Source organism: Bos mutus, chromosome 5 (assembly GCF_027580195.1).
Source record: "Bos mutus isolate GX-2022 chromosome 5, NWIPB_WYAK_1.1, whole genome shotgun sequence".
Lineage (NCBI taxonomy): Eukaryota > Metazoa > Chordata > Mammalia > Artiodactyla > Bovidae > Bos > Bos mutus.
In genome coordinates this window covers 106,491,975-106,519,283 of record NC_091621.1, presented here as the reverse complement: position 1 = coordinate 106,519,283, position 27,309 = coordinate 106,491,975, and the positions used below count along the sequence as shown (strand labels likewise).

At 45.6% G+C, this 27,309-nt stretch overlaps 1 protein-coding gene across 2 annotated transcripts in view; it reads right to left on the bottom strand.

Annotated features, from left to right (window-relative positions):
- The window catches only part of ARFGAP3 (ARF GTPase activating protein 3), a 51,328-nt gene that overhangs the window by 22,602 nt on the left and 1,417 nt on the right, over positions 1-27,309 (bottom strand). For both annotated transcript variants that reach the window (XM_070371485.1, XM_005901967.2), the window contains exons 2-9: positions 20,175-20,293; positions 13,598-13,670; positions 10,727-10,858; positions 9,055-9,138; positions 7,694-7,778; positions 5,473-5,535; positions 4,123-4,169; positions 3,481-3,623 (exon numbers count right to left, since the gene is read on the bottom strand). In XM_070371485.1, the coding sequence (XP_070227586.1) occupies positions 3,481-3,623; positions 4,123-4,169; positions 5,473-5,535; positions 7,694-7,778; positions 9,055-9,138; positions 10,727-10,858; positions 13,598-13,670; positions 20,175-20,293 (746 nt within the window). The remainder of the gene's footprint in view (positions 1-3,480; positions 3,624-4,122; positions 4,170-5,472; positions 5,536-7,693; positions 7,779-9,054; positions 9,139-10,726; positions 10,859-13,597; positions 13,671-20,174; positions 20,294-27,309) is intronic.

Genomic DNA, 27,309 nt, shown 5'->3' with positions numbered 1-27,309 from the left:
GCCTGGAGTGCAGCTCTTGTGAACAAAGGGATTCATTGGGTTCATAAACACCAGTTCATAAACACCCCACAATCTGCATGTTTGCATTTAGCTGTATCGAGCAGTCCTGATTAAGGCTGGTGCTGTCTCTAATATTAACGCACTAGTCCCTGTCCCCCCTGACCTGCAGAGAGGAGATTGCTGCTTTCTGATTCCCTATCTCCTGTTCTCATCAGGCGAGGATTTTACTGGTTCTCTGGGAAAACCTCACGCACGAGTGATCTGCATGGAGTCCACTCCTAAACACACTCAGATTGAACCTTCCCCCTTTCTCAGTGTCAAGAAAGCTAGCTAAGTCAGAGACATCAAAGTGAAGTCTGTGACAGCTCAGAGTGAGTCTTACACAGAGCATCTCAAATCACTCAGTATGCCAGCGAATTTGGAAAACTCAGCAGTGGCCTCAGGACTGAAAAAGGTCAGTTTTCATTCCAATCCCAAAGAAAGGCAATGCCAAAGAATGCTCAAACTACCACACAATTGCACTCATCTCATATGCTAGCGAAGTAACGCTCAAAATTCTCCAAGCCAGGCTTCAACAGCACATGGACAGAGAACTTCCAGATGTTTAAGCTGGATTTAGAAAAGGCAGAGACACCAGAAATCAAATTGCCAACATCCACTAGGTCATAGAAAAAGCAAGAGAATTCCAGAAAAACATCTACTTCTGCTTCACTGACTACGCTAAAGCTTTTGGCTGTGTGGATCACAACCAACTGTAGTGTTGACTCTTTGTGACCCCATGGACTGTAGCCCGTGAGACTCCTCTGACCATGGAATTTTCCAGACAAGAATACTGGAGTGGGTTTCCATTTCCCGCCTCCACGGGATCTTCCTGACCCAAGGATCAAACCTGAGTCTCCTGTGCCTCCTACTTTGGCAGGCAAATTCTTTACTATTGAGCCACCTTTGTGTGCTGTGAGCTTAGTCGCTCCGTCATGTCCAACTCTTTGCGACCCCATGGACTGTAACCCGCTAGGGGGATTCTCCAGGCAAGAATGGGTTGCCATGCCCTTCTCCAGTGGGTCTTCCCAACCCAGAAACTGAACCCAGGTCTCACGCATTGCAGGCGGATTCTTTACCATCTGAGCCACCAGGGAAGCCCCTTTGACATTGCAAATATTTAACCTAAATAACAGTTTAGTGCTGCCCCCTAGGTGCTGTGAGTTGAATGACAATGAGAAGTAACCACGCGTTTCAAATGATCCAGGCTTATCGTAGGAAGCCCACTGAGGAAAGTGTGAGCGCGAATAGCAAGAAGCTACACTGACTGAGCACCTACCCTGCGCCAGGCACTGTCCGATGCACTCTACTGAGCATTAACTAAATGAATCCCCTAACAATCTTGTAAAGTAAGTAGCAGTGTTTTCTACATTATACAGCCTGTAGTAATGAAGCCACGCTAAAAGAGATAGGGGCTTCCCTGGTGGCTCAGATCCTAAAGAATTGGCCTGCAATGCGGGAGACCCAGGTTCAGTCCCTGGGTCGGGAAGATCCCCTGGAGGAGGGCGTGGCAACCCACTCCAGTGTTCTTGCCTGGAGAGTCCCCACGGACAGAGGACCCTGGTGGGCTACAGTCTATGCGATCACAAAGACTCAGATATGACTGAGTGACTAACACACACACACACACACACGAGATACTCATGACAACAAGAGAAAACACCATATAAATAAAACGCACACGTGTACAGAACGGGAATCCAAGACACCTTTCCTCTCTTCTCTCCTTATGACCTGGACCCTTATGCCCAGTCACCAGCCTTTCCAGACAGCCGTGTGTCCCTTCTGTTGTCAACACAATGACATCCTCTCAAGAACCTTAAGGAGCTACTTAAAACAAGTCCCTGGTCTGGCCTCCTGGCTTCCAGTTTTTCCCCCATTCTTTTGGCCCTGGATATCATGACCAAACGCACTTTCCAAAACACACCCCTGCTTCATGGCACTCTCCTCAGATGTGATGCAAAACCCCCGGCTGGTCTGACTTCAGGGCGACCCATGCCATCACTCCAACGTCTCCAATCCAGGCAGGACCCCAGAGCCACCGCCTGGATTCCCTCTTCCTCATGCTCCTAGGCTCTTCCTTCCTCTCTCTGCCACCACCCTCAAGTCTGACTCTGAGACCTCTTCAAGATCCAGGCTCAGTACCTCCGGAGATACCACCGTACCCAAAACCTTCCATCGTACAATTAGAATTTAGTCGCCAGGTCCAATGGGGCTTCACGTTATAAACACCATTTTCATTACTGAGATAAAATTCACGTATCATAAAATTCACCTTTTTAAAATGCACAATTCAGTTTAGCATATTCACAAGGCTGTCACCATCACCTCTATCTAATTCCAGAACAGTTTCATCACCCCAGAAGAAATCCCACCCAGCCACAGTCCACCCTATTCTCCCCTCTGCCCTTGCCCCTGGAAACCACCAGTCCGCTTCTGTCTCTTGATTTGCCTGATTTGGACAGTCCACATCTAAGCAATCATAAAATATGTGGTCTTTTGTGGCCAGTGTCTTTCTCAGCACAAATTTTTCAAGATTTGTGCATGCTGCATCATGTACCAGTACCTTATCCCTTTTCATGACTAAATAATATTCTACTGTATGGACACATACATTTTGTTCATCTGTTCACTAGTTGCTGGAGATCTGGGTTGTTTCTACTTTTCAGCTATAGGGATTAATACTGCTATGAACATGTGTACAAGTTTTTGTCTGGCTTTGTGGGCATATACATTACTTTTCTCTGAGAATATACTGTGGAGTGGAACTGCTGGGTCATATGGTAACTTTGCCACCAGCAAAGCATGAGGGCTCCAGTTTCTTAATTCTCACCAACACTTGTTTTCCGTCTTCTTGATCACAGCTCCCTGAGAGTGAGGAGGTGTCTCCCTGTGGCTTTTCCCTGATGACTAACGACGCTGAGCGTCTTTCCTGTGGCAGTACCTCCTGACACATCTCTGTCCTTCCCTTCTTGTTGACCCCACCCAAAGCCTGTCCACACAACTTCAACTGGAAACGGTGGCTGCCCTCCCTAAATACTGGTCTCTCTCCTTCTCATCTACACGTCCGTGTGGTATTAACTCTCATAAAACCAAAATTTGCATTTCCCTCCTCACACACAGATGTAAAAATAAATGGCATTTGGAAAGCAAATCTCAGAATCACTTAGTTAACAGCTTTGCGTGTTACATGCGTGCTAAGTCACCTCAGTCCTGTCTGACTCTTTGCGACCCCATGGACTGTGGCCCGCCAGGCTCCTCTGTCCATGGGATAGTCTCCAGGCAAGAATACTGGAGTGGGTTGCATGCCTTCCTCCAGGGGATCTTCCTGACCCAGGGATCCTGCATTGGCAGGCGGGTTCTTTACCCCTAGTGCCACCTTGGGAAGCCCAGTTAATAACTGTCGTCACTAGAATCGTATTATGATTTGATCACACTTACATGGATTCTTCCTTAGGTGCTGCCCGGGACAGAAGGTCTTCCTGTGCATTCATTTTATCGACGGCTTGGGCTTGCTTTTCAATTTCATTAAAACACGTATTTGATAGTTTCTGGGCTCCCAAACTTCCTTTTTTGGCCCCAAGCTGGAGGATACAGTAGAAGATTACGTTTTACCCAAACTGTTTGAGAACATTTGCAACGACAGCTGGCAGTTACTAAGGGTTATCACTTAGTCCTCACGCCTCTGTGAGGCCGGCGCGGTCATCGTCTCCAGGTGACAGAGGAGGACCTGAGCTCTTGTCAGTAAAGAGACTTGACCAAGATCACACAGCTGGCAAGTGATGAGGTCAGGATTCAGGGCTGACAACCCTCCCAGCCTCGCTGAGTGACAGAGATCCCAGGGAGTCTCGGCTGATTTTTTTTCAGAGCTTTATCGCTGACAGAGAAATGTGGAACACTCACCGCAGAAAATTTTCACCACGTATAACATCACTCCATTGAACAAAACGAACTTTTTATCAGAGCCACATTTATCAGATTGTGGCTCAAAAACAATAGAAATAAAAATGACAAAGGGGGCTTCCTCAAGCCCATAAGCCATTTCAGAGCTCAATCAGCAGACAGTTTATATGTAATACTCACTCCTCTTTTAGCTTGATTTGGTTTCTTTTTTATGATAGAAGAAACCTCTGTCAAAAGACAAAAGGTAGAAAGTCAGACCACTGGAAATACATAATTTTCCTATTTTTAGTGTATTTTTAAAAAAATCTTAAGATACTGCATTTTAGTATTTAAGGGACGATCACATTTTCCACGTTAGTTCGTCATCCAGAGGCTCAAGAACCTCAATGTGTTTTCGATGAACAGAGCTTCACCAAAATAGAGTCCTCAGTGTTTTCAGGTTGCATCCAAACTCAGAGAGTATATGTATTTTGGGGAGAGTGGGGGAAACACCATATTGCAGAGAAATAAACAGCCTGAGCTTGCCTCATTCACCACTTTCTTCAGGAGCATTTTGTATATGAGAACAAACTCACCTAGTATATCTCTACTCTTCAAAAACTTGCAAAATTGTTTTAAAATATAAAGTTAGCCAGGCATTATGTATACAACTAAAGCAGCCAGTGAAGTGCTTTTCCACCCTGATTTATGTACAGATTTTATCATACTAACTAATCAGAAATAGAAAACATTCTATAATTTTGGTAGCATTACTTACTAAATTGTACAAAAATATATGACGCTTTTAGATACAGTTTCTTAAAAATTGTTTTCTGGGTAAATTTTAACCATAGATTATATACTCTGTTTAGAATTATGTGTAAGAGACCCAGTAAGAATAAAATCTTATTTTTTTCCTTACAAAGATGAGAATGTGACTTAACAGGAAAACATAGCATAAAACCACAAAGATTAAAAATTTTTAGTCCTTAATGGGAGAATAACATTATTATATTTTGAGTACAAAAAAAGACATTCATGGAAATCCTCCTTTTCTTCACTTTCTTTTAGATATGCACTGGAGTAGTCATATAACCTGCTTCCAGCTTCCCACACTTCTATTAATGCATGATGGAAATACCTGGAACATGTCTAATAGTTTGGTTATTTTTCACCAAAGCTGTTGCTTTCCAATTAATGCAGTGTGATATGCACTAATTTCAGATTACATTTCCCTGATACTGAAAACTTAGAGATTAAGTTCACCTACAATAAACTCAGAAAGAACACGCTAAGAGTTCTTGAGTAACCAGGACTGACGTGGCTGCTCTGCCCTCTGCCTATGCCGGGACATAAACCAGCAAATCCAAAAGCATCAAGAGCAAGCTTGGCCAGGTGCACAGGCCAATGCGTTTCCCAGCCACCAAGTGGCCAAAAGTGAACTTTCGTTTAAATAGATCTCATTACACTGTAAGTTCTAGGCACAATGTACAGACAGGATTCATTTTTTTCTTAATTAACCTCTAAAGCAGACTACAGGGTAACACATACCACCTACAGCAGCCTTTGTTGGTACATTAAGACCTTCCACACTTGGTCCTTGCTCTGGTACACCTGAAAGTTAAAAATATTGGTATCAGTGCAGAAAACAGATTCATCAAATGTGCTTTTGAATATGTAACACATCCAACTTGTTCAGTACTACAAATTTTATCCAGGTAGATCAATGATTGTCTTTTCTTTTTAGCTCCATATTTTATCACTCTAAGAATTTTAATTTAAAAGTCCATTAAAATAGAAGTGTATTTTGTATCCAGTTGCTTTGTTAGTGGTCTCCCTAATCATTATAATCTGGAATCCTACCTTATGGTCTGGTGTTTTAAAGTAAACCGTTCTGAGATACCTAGTACATATGCGTACTATACCCCAACAGATGTTAACATTTGGCAAGTCTAATGTGAATCACATCAATGATGGAAAACCTAAATTTTCACTTGCCAAGAAATCTGCTGAGTTTTCTAGTTGATCTAAAACACTGATCCTGGTTAGGAATTCCATTAAGGCTTCTCAGGACCATCACCTGATCTTGAGGTTGCTGACTCTTTAGTCCTTCCTGTTACACTAAATTCCTTAAAGCAGTTCCAGGCTTGACTCTCACAGACCAGCACGACTGAGGGGCCCACCCGCCAGCAGTTCACTGATTAGGTGAAAAATGATTCCTTGTTGTTAATTTACACTAATTTTCTGGCTACAAAAAATGCTCAATTTTAAAACAGAAAATGTTGATGTTTTCATCCACGGGTGTTTTTTTTTAAACATAAGCAAGGGATGTAAGTAGATTTACAATAAATATAATCCTAAAACAAAATCACCAAACGTGAATTATTAGACACCAACCATTGACAGAACATGTGCACGTGTGCTCAGCTGCGTCAGTCGTGTCCACGTGTGCTCAGCTGCGTCAGTCGTGTCCAGCTCTTTGCAGCTCCATAGACCAGTCCACCAGGCTCCTCTGTCCACGGGATTCTCCAGTCAAGAATACTGAAATGGGTTGCCATTTTCTCCTCCAGGGATCTTCTTGATCCTGGGATTGAACCCATGTCTCCCATGTCTCCTGCACTGCAGGTTGATTCTTTACTGCTGAGCCACTGGGGAAGCCCATAGTTTTCTAAACTGGAATCTTTTTTTTTTGATTATAAGATAGCTCAGTTGGTAAAGAATCCGCCTGCAATGCAGGAGACTCCAGTTTGATTCCTGGGTCGGGAAGATCCTCTGGAGAAGGGTTAGGCTACCCACCCCAGCATTCTTGGGCTTCCCTTGTGGCTCAGCTGGTAAAGAATTCGCCTGCAACGCAGGAGACCTGGGTTTGATCCCTGGGTTGGGAAGATCCCCTGGAGAAGGGAACGGCTACCCACTCCAGTACTCTGGTCTGGAGGATTCCATGGACTGTATAGTCCATGGGGTTGTAAAGAGTGGGACATGACTGAGCGACTTTTACTTTCACTTTTCTGATTATAAAAGTAACATATACTCATGATAAAAGTTCAGTCACTTCAAAATTGTATCAAGTTGAAAGTAAAACTCCTCAGTTCAGTTCAGTTCAGTCGCTCAGTTGTGTCTGACTCTTTGCGACCCCATGAATCACAGCACGCCAGGCCTCCCTGTCCACCACCAACTCCCAGAGTTCACTCAGACTCACGCCCATCGAGTCAGTGATGCCATCCAGCCATCTCATCCTATGTCGTCCCCTTCTCCTCCTGCCCCGAATCCCTCCCAGCATCAGAGTCTTGTCCAATGAGTCAACTCTTCGCATGAGGTGGCCAAAGTTTCAGCTTCAGCATCATTCCCTCCAAAGAAATCCCAGGGCTGACCTCCTTCAGAATGGACTGGTTGGATCTCCTTGCAGTCCAAGGGACTCTCAAGAGTCTTCTCCAACACCACAGTTCAAAAGCATCCATTCTTTGGTGCTCAGCCTTCTTCACAGTCCAACTCTCACATCCATACATGACCACAGGAAAAACCATAGCCTTGACTAGACAAACCTTTAGCAATTTCATTTCCTAGTATTAACTGAATATGTGAATTTGGCTACTTGCTTTTTACAAAAGTGAGGTCATACATACTCCATGTTCAGTAGTCCTCTCTCCCCGTTTTATACTGGACCATGGGCGTCTTTCCCTATTCTTGGTAAATGCAGGGGTCTCATTTTCTAGGAGCTCTGCAGAGGCCCGGGGCACACGGGCCGGCACTACAACACGAGTCTCAGTCTTACCTTCACTGCTTGCTGGAGGTGTGTCCACGTTCCTCGGCGTTAAAGAAGGTTCTGGCTGTGCTGATGCCCACCCTGTACTGCTCACCTGAAGCCAGGGGAGAAAAGTCGTTAACAGCAAAGTAAGGAAAGTCATAAAAAACAAACTTCAAAAAAAGTAAGTCACTAAGTCCGGTCCACATGCCGGGGGAGCGGGTTAAGCCCCACGTCCTGAAGGGTGGAAAGTGTACGTGTGATTTAGAATTTTCTGTAAGGAAGACTGTCCCTTCCCTCCATTCCTTTAGGCAATCATCCATTTACATCAGTAACGGACCCATGGCTATTGGTCAGTGCTTTGTGTTACAGCTCAGTACTATCTTATTTCTTTTGTTGTTCAAATGGATCCAGCTCTGACCACCTCCAGCCACATCCTCATCCAATCCCCCGCCCTGGCCTCCTAGCGCTCCCTTACTTCCAGCACCTCTGGGCACCTCTGGTTGCCCATGCAACTCCAGTCCTAGAATCGGCCGCCTCTCCAAAGGTAGCCCTGGTTCCTCTTATTGGAGAACAGCATTTAGAAATGAGGGTGTGGGTGCGGGGTGTGCCTGTCGCCCTGGGGCGTCTCTGTCTCTAGGCCTCACAGTGGACAGAGCTAGGTCATATACCCTGTGTCTGTACACCAACCCACATGTGCACACAGACCTACAGCTAGTTCTCCATCACATGTTCATTCTCTCAACAGCCTTGAGAGGTGCTCTATGTACACAGCTAACAGGGGCAATGCGATTCAAATCCCTTTTCAAATCTGGGTTTAAACAAATGTCTTCATTCTTTCTTTTGGTTACACTGTGCAGCTTGTGGGATCTTAGTTCCTTGACCAGGGATCAAACTTGCACTCCCCCCATGGGAAGCGCAGAGTTATAACCACTGGACGGCCAGAAAGGTTCCCCAAACTGTCTTTGTTCTTTGTCAACTGCAAAGCTCTGAAATGCACTGGGCAGGCCCCTGGTAAGACCTCCTCTGCCTCCCAAGAAGCTGGGTACAGGGCGTGGGACTGAATTCTAGACGGTAGGATGTGAGCAGAAGCAATGCTACCTCTATAGACTGTAAAAGGCCGGGGCACTGCTTCCCTGGATGTGGATGTCTGTCCTCCTCCCACTGGCCGGGAAAGGTCATGGACTGGAGCGGAGCCACACAACGAGATGAGCAGCCCTGGATGACCCTGAACTACTGCTGGGAAACTTATTTCTCCTGTAAGTGACTGTGTCAGGGCTGTTGGTTACAGCAGCTTAGACGCTGTCCTAACTGAAACACTTTAAATACATGCCCTTTAAAATTTATGTCAGAGGAGCACACTTTAAAACTATGTAAAGCATAACACATACCTCAGGAGAAGCATGAGAGGCAAAAAAATCTTCCTCCTTCGGTGGCGGGGACGAAGGCGGGACCACACAGCTATCAAGCCAGAGCTGGAACAGAACACACGCACAGCTCAGCGCTTCACCTGCTTTCGAGGGTTTATTTAATACAGTTCCCTCCCTCTCCAGAGGCCTGTCGCTAAAGATCCGTATTTCCAGTATTGTAAAGTCAGGGCTCCTGAGCACATTTTAGCAATGCACTGATTTAGTAACTTGTGCTGCCAAGCCCCGTGGAAGACAAAAGGCAGTTCCCCAAGCCATTTCTGAAAGGGGAAGATCGAGGACTTCACGTCTAGGCGCACGTTCCATGCTTTGTGGATTCCACATTTGTGAATTCGCCTACTCTGCAATTAACTTGTGACCCTAGATCTGCCGCCCTGCCTGAACACGTGCAGAAATGCAGAGAACGTGTCAGCCACGGTGCGATGCTCGGGTCCCTGTTTCAGCTCCAGTTGCAAGCACGGGTGCTTTTCACGGTCTATTGACTGACACGCTTTTGTGCTTTGCATTAGCGTATGTCATTTACGACGCCCCAATCTCAGTGCTAAGTGCCACCTCGTGTAACTAAGCACAGAGACGCAGTTAGATGAGCTTCACTCAGCTCAAGCCACAGTGCCCTTGGCCACGGGCTCAGAGTCAATGCGTCAACAATATCCACTAAGAAGCTATCTTCATTTTTTTAAGAATTTTTTTTTTAATGTGGACCATTTTTAAAGTCTTTATTTAATCTGATTACAATATTGCTTCTGTTTCATGTTTTGGTCAAGGGATGTGGGATCTTAACTCCCCAAACAGGGATTGAACCCACGTCCTCCCCTGCAATGGAAGGTGAAGTCTCAACTAACGGAAGTGAAGTGAAAGTTGCTCAGTCGTATCCGACTCTTTGCAACCCTCTGGCCTATACAGTCCATGGAATTCTCCAGGCCAGAATACTGGAGTGGGTGGCCTTTCCCTTCTCCAGAGGATCTTCCCAACCCAGGGGTTGAACCCAGGTCTCCCACACGGTGGGCGGATTCTTTACCAGCTGAGCCACAGGGAAGCCCGACAAAGTGGTAATAATTAAGAATGATGCCCACATTTCTGACTTAGGCAACCTGGTAGATGATGATGATGCCAATTATTAGAGCTAGGAAATGCTGGAAAGGGGGCATGATGGAAGGGAAGATAATGAACATATATATTTAGTCATAATATAAAAATGTTAGGTCATATGATACAGCTAGCTCTTTTTTATAAATATTTGTTATATCTTGAACATATAATTCTTATAATGTTAAACAGCTTTCAACTTTTCACTTTATGGATTATTTTCTTCCTAAATCGATTGGCACACTTTTATAATTAGAAATAGATATAAAGAACAATCGAAAGCCAGGGAATTCCCTGAAAGAGGTGTCTTTCAACAAAAAGCATGTAAAACGAGGTCAGTGTTGATCAGCTGACAAATAAAAGCGATGCTGCAGGACTGTTGTGTAGTGTTCACGGCAACGTTTTTGAGCAGGACGGTGAATAATGACAACCCGCTCCATGCTGCTTCCTTGGAAGAGAATCTGGCCAGGAAGTTCTGCGGTTTGGGGTATAAAGGACTTTTCTGTTGAAACTAACGTTCGCAGGATGGAGACCCGCCCCCCGTGCTTACGTCAGTGCCGTGCTTCCGGGTGGCCTGGGAGGCCAGCGCCTTGATCCTCTCCCGGTACAGCTGGGCGGCACGGCTGTTGTACTTGGCGTTGGTGTCGTTGGTGTCACACCCGTGCTGATGGAAAAAGGAAGACTGCGGAGGAGAGGACTCGGGTTAACGGCAGGGCTCCGCTAAATCCAACGGGGTGACCAAAACCATTATTGCACGCCATGAGGGGCCCTTTTGAAAATACTAGTGAAATCCAAAATAGTTTAAACTGTGAAAGATTTTTATAAAATTTTTCCTTGTAGAAGGAGTAATACCTTCCACAGACGTAACATTAATATTCTGGTAAAAGTAGACACGAGACGTGCCTCACAGAATGAAATAACTGGGCCCTCGCTGCTCCACTGGAGCATCTCCATCGCTCTGAAGGTTATCTGAGTGCACACTTTCAACTAAGGACTGCGTCTAACTTGAGCAATCGACCTTAGCTTAGAGTCCTACTAAGTTGGAACTTTCTTGTCTTTGCATCTATATGAGATGATTTATTTATGTGTTTAGGCTCTGCCGTGTGGCTTGCAGGATCTCAGTTCCCCACCCAGGGACTGAACCTGGGCCATAGCAGGAAGCACTCAGAATCCTAACCACGGGGGCCGCCTAAGTTGGAATGTCTGATAAACCAGTTAAGTAAGAGCCAAGCTAACCCTCTCCTTGTTGAGCACTATTTCCTCATGGGTGGAGACCACAGCACAGACAAGGTGCTGAAGCAGGTACTTGGACAGTTAGAGGACTCTGCTTGCAGCACCTCTGAAGGATCTCTGTACAGACGTGAATTACAGCATTCACAGCTTAATTAAAGCGAGTGTTTTAAAAGCCTGTGTGAGTGATCCTTTTGTGAATTCAGCGGGCACCCACACGTACCGGGTCCTGTCTAAGTTCTTGGTGGATACCATCGCATCAAACCCTCATGGTCACACTCTCAGACACATGCTGTTTACAGACGAGCCAGAAGCAGAGAGGTCCAACAAGCTGCCCAGCGTGTGAATGGGGGCAGAGCTGACTAGCAAGGGGCAGAGCTGACTAGCAAGGCGCAGAGCTGGCATTCACACCCAAGCTTCTGCTTGAGCTGAGCGACCACCGACTGACCTGCCCGCTCCACTCCCCCACATCAGCTGGCTGGGACAGGAAACTGCTCTCTGGAGCTGGGTGGGGACCCTACATCCTTACGAAGTAAGAAATAAGGACAGAGACTATCGAATCCACAGTATTAACGTGAAGAACAAGTTTGCGGACATAATGAACATGGGCATGGTTTTCTAATCACATGCTTGAAATACTGAAGGCTTACATTCTCAACAGGGGAATGTTTCTTGGAAACTGAAAAAAAAAAAACCCAACTTAGTTATTACCATACTTTGTAGCCTTCCAAAGATCACCCCTACCTGTCAAAAATCATAGTCCTTGGTATTTAATTTCTCTCACTAGGGAAAACTAAATCCAATTTAAATTTAAAACAAGCTAACTGATGAATTTAAATTTCATTTTTCTACTTGCTGCTGCTGCTGCTATTGCTGCTAAGTCGCTTCAGTCGTGTCCGACTCTTCGCGACCCCATGGACTGCAGCCTACCAGGCTCCTCCATCCATGGGATTTTCCAGGCAAGAGTACTGGAGTGGGGTGCCATTGCCTTCTCCATTTTTCTGCTTAGGGAACAGTAATTAAGAAAAAGGCTGAGATACTGATCCAAAGGAAACCGGTATTTTGAAAATTATTCTTTTAGATTTACTATTTTAATTTTGAATATTTAATTGAAGCTCAATATAAATTGTACTTGAAATGGATACCAACTTGATTTCTAATACTTTGAGTATTTATTTTTATTTATTTACTTGGCTACACCAGGACTTAGTTGCCGCACACGGGAGCTTCCCTGGAGCATGCGGGATCTAGTTCCTGGACCTGTGATCAAACCTGGGACCCCCAGCATTAGGAGCAAGGAATCTTAGCCACTGGACCACCAGGGAAGTCCCTTTCTAAAAAAAAATGCATATACATTTATTTGTATTTATTGATTTCTAATGCTTTGAACATTTAATGGTATGTCTCAGGGAATTCTACTTACTCAACCTATATCATTTTGGCATACCGCTATAAACATATAATGGTATTTTATATAAAGGGAGATTTTGCTGGCTAGATTTGTAAGGCTGCCAGTTTAGTGTTTTAGAAATCAGATATACTGAATTTGTAAATGAAATTTAAAATGCTTGAGGATCCTTAGCTAGGTTTGTAAGTGGGGTTAAGGAAACTTGCTCTTTTATTACAAGTTAATTGAACACTTCAAAAGCTACTTTTACAGAGAAATTACTAAGTTTATAAATTGACACATGATATTTACGTACTATATTTGAAGATTTGGAAAATGGCTTTTTCTAATTTGTAGATTTAATAAATAAAATTGAGATAAAAGAACCTCGAAGCATTCCATCCGAGTACAAAAGACACCCTCAGATATTAAAAAACTGTATTATCACAAAGAAGCCTCCCAGTTCCTCTGCATCATCACTCCTGTTTTCTTTTTCTTCAAAGCACTACCACCTGTTACTTTCTTGGCTTTTTACTTCTTTACTTGCTCTCTGTCTCTGACGGTAAGGGAGGAGTCTCAGTCATCTTGTCCATCATTGTATCCTAGCCCAGGGCTTCTTGTTTCACAGGTTTCTAATAGATTTCTGGATAAACAAGCCATCTGGGTCATCCAGCTCATAAGCCCACCACGTCTTCCCACCGTCCAGCAGAGCCTCCTGAACTCTTGCATGCAAATGCTGGACTTCTTTACGAGTGCAACACACATGTGTACAAGAAGAAAACGAGAAACCTAAGATGGACTTACTGCATTAGCATTTCCTCCAACTTGCATGCATCGCAATTGAAACCAAGACCAGTTAGAATCCAACTCTGTAGATCTAAATGAAAAAAAATATTTTGAAATGTTAGTACTGTTCGTCCCCAGAATCAAGCCACTTGTCTCTTGAGGATAAGATTTCCTCAATCTGCAGGACCCTGAAGAAGTCTAAGTTTCCGTTAACAGTGACACATGCTTCTGGGATGCTGGGGCTCCCGGGTGAAGGACAGTCGGTACAAACTGCTTCTGGACCCTCTCACCCTTCCTAGAAGCCAAGGCTCTGAAAAGCGATGTACTGTTTGGAGTTTTTCCAGGTCAGCTATTGATTTGTCCAGTTTGACCCTTAACAGCAGCCTGGAGGATGCTCACAGTCTTATCAAGTAGAAGGGACCCACTCAACATCACGACCATCAGGGAGGGGAGAAAACCCAGGATTTAATGTTGCTGAAGCGAAAACTGTGTGCCTCCTATCGCCACCGTACGTTGTACCTGACGTGTTTATAATCTAAGAGCAAGGCAAAAGCAGGAACTATAGGCCCTAACTATAAGAATTTACCAAGTGATCACTGTAGACAATATGAGAAATCTTCCTATTGAATCCATAGACATGAGCAAAAAACAGGCCGTCCCCACATTCAACACCAGCTTTTCCCACACTAACTGGTAAGGAACGTGGGCATTTTGAAACGGGTACAGGTTGAACCTCCATCCTTTACTAAATGGGCAAGGTAGAAAGAAAAGAAGCTCCATATTCATCAGAAAATATCCTTTTATGCTGCCTTTCCTGTTTCTCTTATTTCTCTGCCTATTGGTATCATTTAACTTTTGTAAATATTAGGATGTTATTTTGAAGCCAATAGCTACCTTAAGATTAATACTAATACATATTATTATTAAATATGCATAGGACAAACTGACTTCATGGTAACATATGAAAAGTAAAAAATTAAACCCTACTTTATAAGAAACAGATTTCTTATAAAGACAAAAAAAAAGTCTTTCTTTGGAATCTGAATACCAAGCAAGGTGATTAAATTATGTATATTGTTCTGAAATTCTTTCTCTGAAAGATCTTGCTTAGTCACCACATTTTCATGAATTCCCCCAGGTTGAGTTAGGTGCCATCCCCACCTCCTGGGACGCAAGGTGGCAGTCAACAGCACAACCTCTGGAGGGAGCTTTAAAGTGCAAATCTCTACTCTGTCATTACAAGCTGCATGGCCTTGGGGAAATCACTCAACCTCTGCATCTTACTTTCCTCATCTGTACAGTAGGGATAATTATAGTGGTATCTATTTCACTCTTATAGAAATTAAATAAGCTAATATTGGAAAGGTGCTGGCTCATGGTCAATACCATATGGCTAAAATTCTCATGCCACCATCATTATAGTCACAGCATCGCTGTCACCACCATCACCACCATCATCATCACCATCACCACCATCACCAGCACCACCATCATCACCACCATCATCACCAACAGCACCACCATCACCACCAGCACCAGCATCATCACCAACAGCACCACCATCACCACCAGCACCACCATCACCACCAGCATCACCATCATCACCACCATCATCACCAACAGCACCACCATCACCACCATCACCACCAGCACCACCAGCACCACCAACACCACCACCATCACCATCAGCATCACCAGCACACCATCATTATAGTCACCAGCACCACCAGCACCACCAGCACCACCATCACCACCACCATCACTGTGGTGACTCTGTCACACTGTTATAAGCAGCAAGCTCCAGAGGACAGGAACACCCCATATTTTTCTCTCAACTCCTAGCACAGGCACATAATAGGTACCTCGCTTTAAATATTTTTAAAAGTCCTAAAATTGAGGCTATAAGTACTCAGATTTGCTAACCTGCCTCACAACTTTTAATCGTAAACTATCTTTTAAAAAAAAACACCGAGTATTTCATTTTTTTCATACAAAGGTGTTTGTATTTTATTTATCTATTTTTTGCTGCACCTCATAGCATGTGGGATCTTAGTTCCTGGACCAGGAATCAAACCCGCACCCCTTGCACTGGAAACTCGGAGTTTTAACCACTGAACCACCAGGGAAGTCCCCAAGCCAAATATTTCTATATCTATATTTCTTAGAAATAAAAGTAAGAATTGATTGTGTTTAAACTGACCTGACAGAGATTTTCTCTGCTAACATTGGAATTTCAAAATAAAAGGTTGATGGTACTGGACTCTGAATATAGTCAACCTTAAGAGGCCGCTCGAACTGCTTGTCAGTTCCCATTCCTATAGGAGGAGATGACTCCCTGTAGGCTGTATCTCACCTTTAATTTAGATTAAGAGAAGTGGAAAAGACAAGAGTCTATGACAGTGCTAATAAAAAGTAAAGCAAGGAAAGCAAGAGAAGTTGGAGAATTAGTGTCACTTCAACAAAATAGCTTCTGTTAACAAATCAGGTCAATGAAAAAACAGGTTTCCCACAACTTCTGTAATCCTCATATGTCAACATAACTGTCTTAAAAATTGCATGAATTAGTTTCACTGATGCCTGCTGTAGCCAGTGTTCTTTTTTTTTTTTTTTTTTGTAAGTAGAGCATTTAAATGGATTTCAGAACCTTATGAAATCAGAATGAATCTCACAAATAAACATGACAAAGTTATCATGGAATCAAAAATTTTAAGTGGAGTAAATTACACCATAACTAGTAATCTAGACTCTCACAGACAAGCCCAGCAACGGCTTTCAGGCAGCCATTTGTTTATAACTGGCTTGATGGGCTAATTCAAGGTCATGAGAGGTGTTGCCTTTCTAAGCTAACATCATAAAAAGGTTCTCCTCTTGCATCCACTAAGCCGGCACCCAGATAATTCAGATCTGATCACTGTCAACAAGCTGGCGGCTTGCCACATGCCAGGATCCATGCGAGTTCATTTGCTCACTCCTGCCAAAGCCCTAGGAAGACTATAAGCCTTCTTGTCTCCACTTTCAAGGGAAGGAGATGGAGACACAGAGAGGTAAGGAGCACACCCGGAGCTTGTAAGGGATGGCAGCAGGATTCAGACCCCCGGCAGCCAAGCTCCAGCATCCTCACTCTCAGGGCCCACCCAGCACTGCCTCGTGAACCTCGGGGGCGCCCACTGTGCCCAGGCCCACGTCACTCTTCCCCTCCCGAGTGCACCCCTCATGGGCCTCAGGAGTATAAAGTTTCAGCTCCCAGCCTGGCAGTCAATCAAGACCCTGCCAAGGTCACAGAGACCTTCCCCTCTGAATCTAACATCTCTTCATTTTCCTATGCTTTAAAAACTAGCTACCAGACATTTCACTTTTTTCCCGTCTCTACACCTTTTCTTTTGCTTATTTATTTGGCTGCTATGGGTCTTAGTTGCAGTGGCGGCGGTGGTGATTTAGTCACTAACTCACGTCCGACTCTTGCGACCCCATGAACTGCAGCCGGTCAGGCTCTCCTGTCCGTGGGACTTCCCAGGCAAGAATACTGCAGTGGGTTGCCATTTCTCTTCTCCGGAGGATCTTCCTGACCCTGGGATCCAGCCCATGTCTCCTGCATTGCAGGCCGATTCTTTACCACCGAGCCACCAGGGAAGCCTCTTAGCTGTGACCTGTGGGATCCAGTTCCCGGCAGGGGTTGAACCTGGGCCCCCTGCACTGGGAGCACAGTCTTGGCCGCCAGACCACCAGAGAAGTCCCTCTAGACTTTTTCTTACTGTCCGAGTGCTGCCCTCCTTGTCTCTCCGTTACCAAAATCGGACCAGGCCTTTGAAGTTCGCTGCGACTGCTACCTTCTGCTTAAACTTTGCCGAATTTTCCAAGCAGAAGGAGACGCTGTTTCTATCAGTGCTCTGTACAGACCATCTTACTATTTACGTTGTATTTGTAGCCGCAGCCCAACAACGGGGACTTAAGGCTGAGACCCCCTGCACCTCTCATGGCTTGTCAAACACTTGATGGTGAACTAGAGAAGAAACAGAGCCAGAGAGGAGCGCGGGGAGACTTGGTGTCGCAGGCCCTGGGGGGAGAGCTCTGGGCCTGGGGTGGGGGTGGGGAGGGGCAGGGCCACACCGCCAGGTCCATTCTGCTGGTGGCTCCCGGAGCAGTTGGCCACTTCCGCAGATGCCTAACCTCCCTTTCCCTTTTTGCTTGGCAAAAGCCAGAGTTCATGATTTTTTCCTTTGCAAATGTATTGACTTGAAATTCTACTTTAAAAAAACCCAAAACACAGCTCTTATTAAATAAACATTCTACCCATGCCAAACTGTTAATATGTTCATGCCCAGGAAATGGGACTTTATGTGTGTGTGTGTGTGTGTGTGTGTGTGTGTGCGCGCGTGTGCGCACGCATGTGATGTGTGGCCGGTTCGCAGAGGGAGAGAAAGAGGGAAGGGAGTTCTAGAGGAGGGACTTTCACTTCCCACTCTAGGACTGTTTGGATTCTTTTTTCCCAATGAACTAATGTTTGTAATTTTTTTTTTTTTTTTGTGCAGGCAGGGCAGAACCCAAATCTGCTCAGACTTCCCAAGCCACCCAGCCTTAATCTTTTATTTTTATTTTATAGTCACAGAACCTTGAAGATACTTTTTTAGCAGTTTAACCACATACCGAGAATTCCAGGGGGAAAAGGTCAAGGATTGATAACTTTCATTTATTAAGAGTTCATTAAGCAGACCTCTGAATTCTAATAATGACAAATCAATGTCACATTGCTAAGAGGAAAAAAGTGACAGCTGGGTGGTTTCACAGAACTCAGGTGTTGGGAGGAAGGTACAGCAAGGGTTCACCTATAGAGTGATTTTGTTTGTTTCCCTGGGGTTTTCATGTTGCTAGTACCTTTTTTGGTGTTTGTAGTTTTACTGAAAACGCATATAGTTTTCTCTCACTATCTCTTCTACTTTGGCATCCATTTTAGAAATTAAATTTTTGTTGTAGAGTTCTATTCTTTAGCTTTCTTCTTCTTTTTTACAAAGTTCCCTTCTCTGCCTTCTGTACCCTCAGTAAATCTAGAGGATATATAGTTATGCCAAGGTGAGGAATACACATCTATTTAGCACATTTAAGAATGTGCAAGGCAAATGAAATATAAAGTTATCTTATATCTGAGATGAAAACATTAAGTGTCCTTGGGGATCACCCTAGTTAGTTCACAATTTGGGCTTTTTTTTTCCCCCTGTTGCATTCAACTAACTTGTGGCAGATCACTGAAATGTATTTAAGCTGATTACTGATTTTTTCTCAAAACTATTTAAGAAATTCACTTTGAAGGCTGAGAAAGACTTTCAGTTCCCCTGCTCTGGAGCGCCCCCCTGAGGTCTGGGTTAATAATAACACCATGATAGGAATTTTTTTTTTAAATCAATGAAAAATGTTTAAAGAGCAGCCCTCCACCTCTGAAAAAAAACATCCTTAAATACCCTTATCATCCTTGACTTTCTCCTGCCCAAACCCTCGACTGCTGCCCTCAGTTATATGTACAGAGATTTTTTTTTTCCCTTAATGGCTGTTTTTGAATCATGTACAAGCATTGTGATTCACCCGGTTATATTTATCTAACTTTTCCAAGGGTGGTGATTAAACCTGCAACAGCCCAAAGAGACCCTGCTGCCCAGTCTCGTCAGGCTCTCAGTCAGCCCTTCCCTCAGCTGGGGACACGTCAGAAAGCCACCTCGTTTCCTGGGATGGTTTACAGTGGCAGTGTGTTGGGTGGTGGGGAAAAGGGAGGGCCCGCTCCGCTGGGCGGGGCCGAGCAGAGAGGAAGACAGCCAATTGCACACAGAGTCTGGGCATCTCGAGCTCTGGGCAGAGTAGGTCACCATGTGTTACCTGGTGACAATCGACCCGGGGGGAAAAGTACACGCAGATAAACTTGCCCTGGCAACCACATCCCTCCACATTTAAAAAAGATACGAGGACCGGAGAGTGTGTTAAAAATATCCTGCATCTAAGGAAAAAGAAAAGACAAGACGGGAAACTGATAGATGCTCTGAAATTATGTGCTCCCTGACTTAAGTAACTAAAGCTGAAGGAGTGATGGACAGACAGAACCCCCCTTCTCCCAGGAGGGGTCAGAGCAAGACTCCCATGTGCTGCTCATTATCAGAAGACAAAAAAGGAAAGTGGGGCGACAGAGGATGAGATGGTTGGATGGTATCACCGACTCGATGGACATGAGCTTGAGCAAACTCCAGGAGAGGGTGAAGGACAGGGAGGCCTGGCGTGCTGCAGTCCGTGGGGTCGCAGAGTCGGACACGACTGAGAGACTCAACAAGAGCAGCAAAGGAAAAGGACCCCAGACCCTGAGACGCTGCCTCAGACCCTAGACACTGACTGTGTCTTCAACACCACTGCCTCGGCTCTTGGGCCGGGCTCTACAGAACAGCAACTGAATAGAAAATTACGCATTTCCCCAGTGTACTCAGTTACCCATAGACTTAAATCTCCGTGACTCAATCTACTCTCTTGTTACTTGATGGCAAAGCAAACATAAAGGAAACGGGGAGAGAGGCCCGTGGAATGTTGTACTCACCCCCGCCCCCCAGGAGAGAGGCCCCCTTACCGGATGAAACTCAGGTGGACGCCCAGGGACCGGTGGCCCCCTGAGCAGTCGATGCACAGGAATACCCCGTAGGTGATGCTGGCCCAGCTGGGGTTCTTGGCACCACAGTCAAAACACACCTGAAAGAAAAGTTCAACACTCAGTCACCAATTGATTCTTATTTGCCAGATCAGCCATCCTATAGGATGATAACAGGATTTGGCTTGAAAACTGCTTAAGCCTCACAATTTAAACTGATTATTAGAGGGAATTCCTTGGTGGTGCAGTGATAAGGACTCAGTGCTTTCATTACTGGGGCCTGGGTTCAAGCCCTGGTCAGGAACTAAGACCCCACAAGCAGTGCGGTACAGCCAAAAATAAATAAATAAACAAACTGGCTATTAGAAAATATCTCACCTCGATTTTTTTAAAAAAGGCTCAAATTTCTACTTCATTTATGATGATATTATTATATTACACATATTATATATAAATATAAATATTAATACAATGCATTAATTACATAATAAATTACATATTACTGTATATCTATTATAACACGTCCCTGGTGGCTCAGTGGTAAAGCATCTGCCTGTAGGGTGGGAGATGCAGGAGACACGAATTCCACCTCTGGGTCGGGAAGATCCCCTGGAGGAGGAAACGGCAACCCACTCCGGTATTTCTTGCTGGGAAAATCCCATGGACAGAGGAGCCTGGTGGACTACGGTCCATTGGGTCACAAAGAGTTGAAGCACACATACAGGTTATTATAACACTCGGCGGTATGTGTAGTGAACTCAGATGTGTTTATCATCTCAAATATGACGCATGCATGAAGCGTCAACAGGGCTCCTGCCCCATCGCATGAACAAACGCTAGACAGGAACATCCTGGGGAAACACCCAACGCCTTATGGTCCCCTGCTCTCCACTAGATGGCAGGCGTTCATGCATGTTTCTTTCCTCCTCAGCCAGAGGAGGCCGAGAGCGTGGTAGCCAGACTCCAAGATGCCCCTGGGATCCTGCCCTCCTGGTCCTAACTGAAGTGAAGTCACTCAGTTGTGTCCGACTCTTTGCAACCCTATGGACTGTAGCCCACCAGGCCTCCTCCATCCATGGAATTTTCTAGGCAAGAGTACTGGAGTGGGTTGCCATTTCCTTCTCCAGGGTGGGGCTTCCCTTGTGGCTCAGCTGGTAAAGAATCCATTTGCAATGTGGGAGACCTAGGTTCAATCCCTGGGTTGGGAAGATCCCCTGGAGAAGGGAAAGGCTACTCACTCCAGTATTCTGGACTAGAGAATTCCATGGACCATATAGTCCATGGGGTCGCAAAGTCAGTCAGACACGACTGAGCGACTTTCACTTCACTTCACTTCTCCAGGGGATCTTTCTGACCCAGGGATCGAACCCAGGTCTCTCGCATTGTGGGCAGATGCTTTGGCAGATGCTTTACCATCTGAGCCACCAGGGAATCCCAAATCCTGGTCCTAAACCCTCATGTAATCTCCAGCCTCACTCAGCTCAGGAGACTTGTGTGACCAATGATACGGCAAATGACATGCTACTGCGTCATTTCCCAGTTCGGTCCTAAAAGGCCCTGCAGCTTCCTTTCTCTCTCCGGCTCCCTCTCCCCTGGATCCCTGGCTCTGGGGGACAGCAGCTGCCATGTCCAGAGGTCACTGGGCAGCCTAGTGGAGAGACCCACGTGGGGAGGAACCGAGGCCTTCAGTCCAACAGCCAGCCAGTGGGAAGCAGAGGCCGGCTGCCCGCCAAGTGGGTGAGCCTGGAGTAGAGGCCCCGGCCTTCAGTGGCTGCAGCCTCGTGAGAGGCCCTGAACCTGCCAGCCTCAATGATGACGCAAGTCAACATTCTTTATCTGATAACAGGAGCACAGACACAGTGCTTGTCATGGAAATTAACACTACTGATTAGAGTCGCAACAACAGGACTGTTAAGAATTCCACTAATAATAGTATTGTTTTCCAGGAAAGAAAAAAAGAAACCCATATTTTCACCAGCTGAGCCCCCTCTCCCCGCAGATTCCTGGCCTTCAAAAGCTGTGTGAGACAAGTTGTGTTTGTTGTTTTAAGATGCTGAGTTCTGCAGTGGACACTGATCCAGAGAGCTATCGCTGCGTGGAACGCTGTGTCCTTCACCACCTCCGCCCCCTCCACTCTCTGCAGGCCATTTTTATAACAGACACACAGCTCACGCCCACGGAGCATGCCCCCTCCTGCACAGAGGGTGCCTGGCACTCCTACGGGGTCCTAGGGACCCCTCCTCCCTCATCAGCACACAGCCCAGAATGGTGAGAGCTCAATCAATGTTTTCTGTGTATTTTTTTATCTCCCACTGAGCCTGAAAAATAGTGACATACCCACACTAAGCATTCAGTAAATATATTAATCAAATGACCAATTTGTAGAAAATAGCACCAGCTCAAAAATTATTGCCAGCCCTCTCAACACTGACTGGAGTCAAACATTCTTCATCTAATAATGAGACATAAGAGTATTCTAAAATACACAGTGCTTGTCATGGAATTAATATTTGTAATGAATTAAAACCAGAACAACAGAACAGTAAAAACTCCATGAATAGGAGGTTTTTTTAAAAGCTCCCAAATTTCAGATATGCTTGTCAGGCAGAGCCCCCTCTGTGAAGGTTGTTCCAACTTTAACCAAGAAGACAGATCTGGCTTCTGGCCTCTTGAGGGCAATACATGAAAACACACGTGGATTTTCCAAAGCCCTTCACGGTGACAGGTTCACATGAAGCCTATGGGAATAGTGGTGAGGGTGACAGCTGACATGAGAGACACCAGTCATCCACTTCGGTGTTTGTTGATTGCCTGCTGTATGCCAGACGCCGCGGCAGAGCCTAAGGTATTAAGAAATGGACCGTGGCACTGAGTCCACAAACACTTGCTGAGTCCCTCCCCCTTCCCCCCAACAGGCCACTAATGTAGGACAAACGCGTGCACGTTAAGCCGCTTCAGTCCTGTCTGGCTCTTTGCGATCCCATGGACTGGAGCCCGCCAGGCTCTTCTGTCCATGGAGATTCTCCAGGCAGGAATACCAGAGTGGGCCGCCAGGCCCTCCTCCAGGGGATCTTCCCGACCCAAGGATCAAACTTGTCTCCAGCATTGGCAGGCAGAATCCTTACCACTAGGACCACCCATGGAGAAGGCAAGGCACCCCACTCCAGTACTTTTGCCTAGAGAATCCCATGGACGGAGGAGCCTGGTGGGCTGCAGTCCATGGGGTCGAGAAGAGTCGGACACGACTGAGCAACTTCACTTTCACTTTTCACTTTCATGCATTGGAGAAGGAAATGGCAACCCACTCCAGTGTTCTTGCCTGGAGAATCCCAGGGACGGGGAAGCCTGGTGGGCTGCCATCTATGGGTTCGTACAGAGTCGGACACAACTAAAGCGACTTAGCAGCAGCAGGACCACCCAGGACATGAAAATGAAGGTGCCCCGGGGTAACGGCCATTAGAGTAAGGAATCCCCTCTAGTGGGCTGCCACACAGTGGGACCGACTCTGCCAAAGGTGCCATCCCCCTGCAAGAGGCCACTGTGATTCCTCATTCACTCAGCCAACAGCTGCCACTATGGGGAAGCCCCCGGCACACGTGGAGTGACGCACAAAGGTGGCCTGTGAAGCTCACAGCAGTCTAGGAGTCCTAGCGGGGAAGACAGCACTAGTTACAATGCTGAACCTCAGAACGCAAGGATAGGATGCAAAGTTTTCTAGACAGGGTACAAGTGGCATTTGGGACATCAAGAATAGTCTAAAAGGGCAGTAAGTGGCAAAAGCCTCTGCGGGAAATGGCCCTGTGCAGGGAGAGGACCCAGAGGCTGGGAGCACACAGCCCAGAGCAGGCAAGGCCGAAAACCACCCCCAAGGTAGTTGCAAGGCTGGCTGTGAAAAGACAGCATCAGGGCTTCTAACAAGCGGCCTCAGCATCTTCCTGACCTACCAACTAAGAAGGTAGCTCCATGAGAGCTGGGGCCTTGCTCGCTTGAGCTGAGCTCTGAGCGTTGAGCCTGATACAAAGCACGGACCAAATGCAAACACAGGTGGTCGAAGAGCTCCTGAGCCAAGACTGTGACCTAGGGAGGCTGAAGTCAGAGGGCAGCTAGAAATCCCAGCCTGGCTCTCGCAAGTGCTGCCTTGGTTCTCCTGCTGGAACGGGGACTCCACTGTGCTTTGATATGCAACCGTAAACCAAAATGCCAAAGAATCGATGCTTTTGAATTGTGGTCTTGGAGAAAACTCTTGAGAGTCCTTTGGACAACAAGGAGATCAGACCGGTCAATCCTAAAGGAAATCAACCCTGAATTTTCATTGGAAGGACTTGATGCTGAAGCTGAAGCTCTAATACTTTGGCCACCTGAGGCAAAGAGCCAACGCATTGGAAAAGACCCTGATTCTGGGAAAGATTGAAGGCAGGAGGAGAAGGGGACGACAGGATGGACAGTTGAATGGCACTACTGACTCAACGGACATGAATTTGAGCAAACTCTGGGAGATGGTGGAGGACAGGGAAGCCTGGAGTGCTGCAGTCCATGGGGTCACAAAGAGTTGGACGTGACTTAGAACAACAGTAACAAATCAAAGTGGACATATGGTTTTCTAAACAAAATATCAGCTTTCATGGTAATAAAACTAATTTTGGACTAGCAGTTCGTTTTGCCTTGTGTGAGAATAATAATTACTACAGAAATCACAGCTAATACGTTCCATGCCAGGCATTGTTGCTGGTCAACGGAATCTTTCTAACAACTGTATAAGAAGGCACGTTTCTTATCCCCATCAGGGCCAGCTTCTGGGCGTGTGTGATCCATGCATTCACTCACACGGGGCCCTGCATGGCACGCAGAAGGGCCCATGAGTGGTTAATGCTCTGCTGTGCCATCTTGAAATTCTTAATACTTTTCCAACAAGAGCCCTCCATGTTCACTTTGCATGTTTCAAGTTCCCTGCAAAGTTTATAAAGCCAGTCTTATCCCCATGTTAGAGAAAACTAAGGAAATATGAAGTGAAGGGCCATAGCCAGGAAGTAGTATCCCAGGGATGAGACCCCGGACAGGCAGTCTGCCCTCGAGCGCAGTCTTCATCCCTTCACTGTGCTGCCTCTCTCCAGGCCAGGCAGCCCTTGATCTGTCCTCTAGACACTGGGCCACTAGCTCCAAAAAGGCAGCAACCTGTGCGTTTCCCATCGGCGCATCCTCAGTGCTTTGCAGTGCCCGGCACGCACACTGCAGGTGCTTAACTGGTATTTGTTGAATGAATAACTCAAACAATCAATGTAACATCAAGGAACAGCTGAGATGGGAAGGATTTCACAAACTAGAAAACTGACCCTTTGAGGCAAACCTTTGATCCAGAGTAAATATTCACCATACACAGAGAGGGAGCAGTTGGATGCCACATTCTAAAAATAAACCAAAGTGTTTTTAAGTGCCTTTCCTGTAGAGCTCTTTTTAACCTTCTCATTTTAAAAATGCTTATTAATTCTTCCACATCATTATAACTAGTTTCCATCTTTGCTTAGGTAAAGGTTTATTGTGCGTGTGTGCATGCTGAGTCGCTTCAGTTGTGTTCAACTCTGTGCAACCCGATGGACCATAGCCCACCAGGCTCCTCTGTCCATGGGCTTCTCCAGGCAAGAACACTGGAGTGGGTTGCCATGCTCTCCTCCAGGGGATCTTCCTGACCCAGGGATGGAAACTGCGTCTTGGAAACTTATGTCTTCTGCCTTGGCAGGCAGTTCTTTACCACTAGCGCCACCTGGGAAGCCCTATGGTTTATTCTCTTTGCCACCCCATGGTCTATCCAGTCCATGGAATTCTCCAGGCCAGAATGCTGGAGTGGGTAGCCTTTCCCTTCTCCAGGGGATCTTCCCAACCCAGGGATTGAACCCAGGTCTCCCGCATTGCGGGCGCATTCTTTACCAGCTGAGCCACAAGAGAAGCCCAATGGTTTGTTCAGTTCAGTTCAGTTCAGTCACTCAGTAGTGTCCAACTCTTTGTGACCCCATGAATCGCAGCACACCAGGCCTTCCTGTCCATCACCAACTCCTAGAGTTCACTCAAACTCACATCCATTGAGTCGGTGATGCAATCCAGCCATCTCATCCTCTGTCGTCCCCTTCTCCTCCTGCCCCCAATCCCTCCCAGCATCAGAGTCTTTTCCAATGAGTCAACTCTTCTCACGAGGTGGCCAAAGTACTGGAGTTTCAGCTTTAGGATCAGTCCTTCCAAAGAACACCCAGGGCTGATCTCCTTTAGGATGGACTGGTTGGATCTCCTTGCAGTCCAAGGGACTCTCAAGAGTCTACTCCAACACCACAGTTCAAAAGCATCAATTCTTCGGCGCTCAGCTTTCTTCACAGTCCAACTCTCACATCCATACATGACCACTGGAAAAACCATAGCCTTGACTAGAAGGACATTTGTTGGCAAAGTAATGTCTCTGCTTTTCAATATGCTATCTAGGTTAGTCATAACTTTTCTTCCAAGGAGTAAGCGTCTTTTAATTTCATGGCTGCAGTCACCATCTGCAGTGATTTTGGAGCCCAAAAACATAAAGTCTGACACTGTTTATTACTAACACTCAAATAAATAAAAAGTCTTAGTCAAGGAACATAGCACCATACTGTGGAACACTACCACAAACTAATTTTGCTCAATACTTTTATTAACCCTACTACAGAATATAAATTTTTTACAGGTGTGTTGTTCATAATTAAAATGATAATAACAAAAATAGCTGATATGTATCGCTGGCCAATATATACAGGTACTACTCTAAGTGTTTTTCTTGGATTTTCTTATTTAATCCTCACAATAACTCTCTGAATTAGACCCGGCTCATGCCCCATTTTCAGATGAGGAAAAAAGGCACACAAAATGGTCAAGTAATCTGCCCAAAGTGACAGGAAGTCATGGGGTCTGGACAACAATTTATAGGCAAGCCCACACATGTCCTTCAAAAGCGTTCTTGGTATAAAGACACTGACTTCTTATTTAAAAGGGGCACCTTCCTGTTGATGAGTTCAGTCAATGAGAACATATGTTGTGTTTCTGAGATAAAGCAGACAAAAATATATGGTTTCTACTCTGCTAACTCTAGATCCTTATCTCGTCT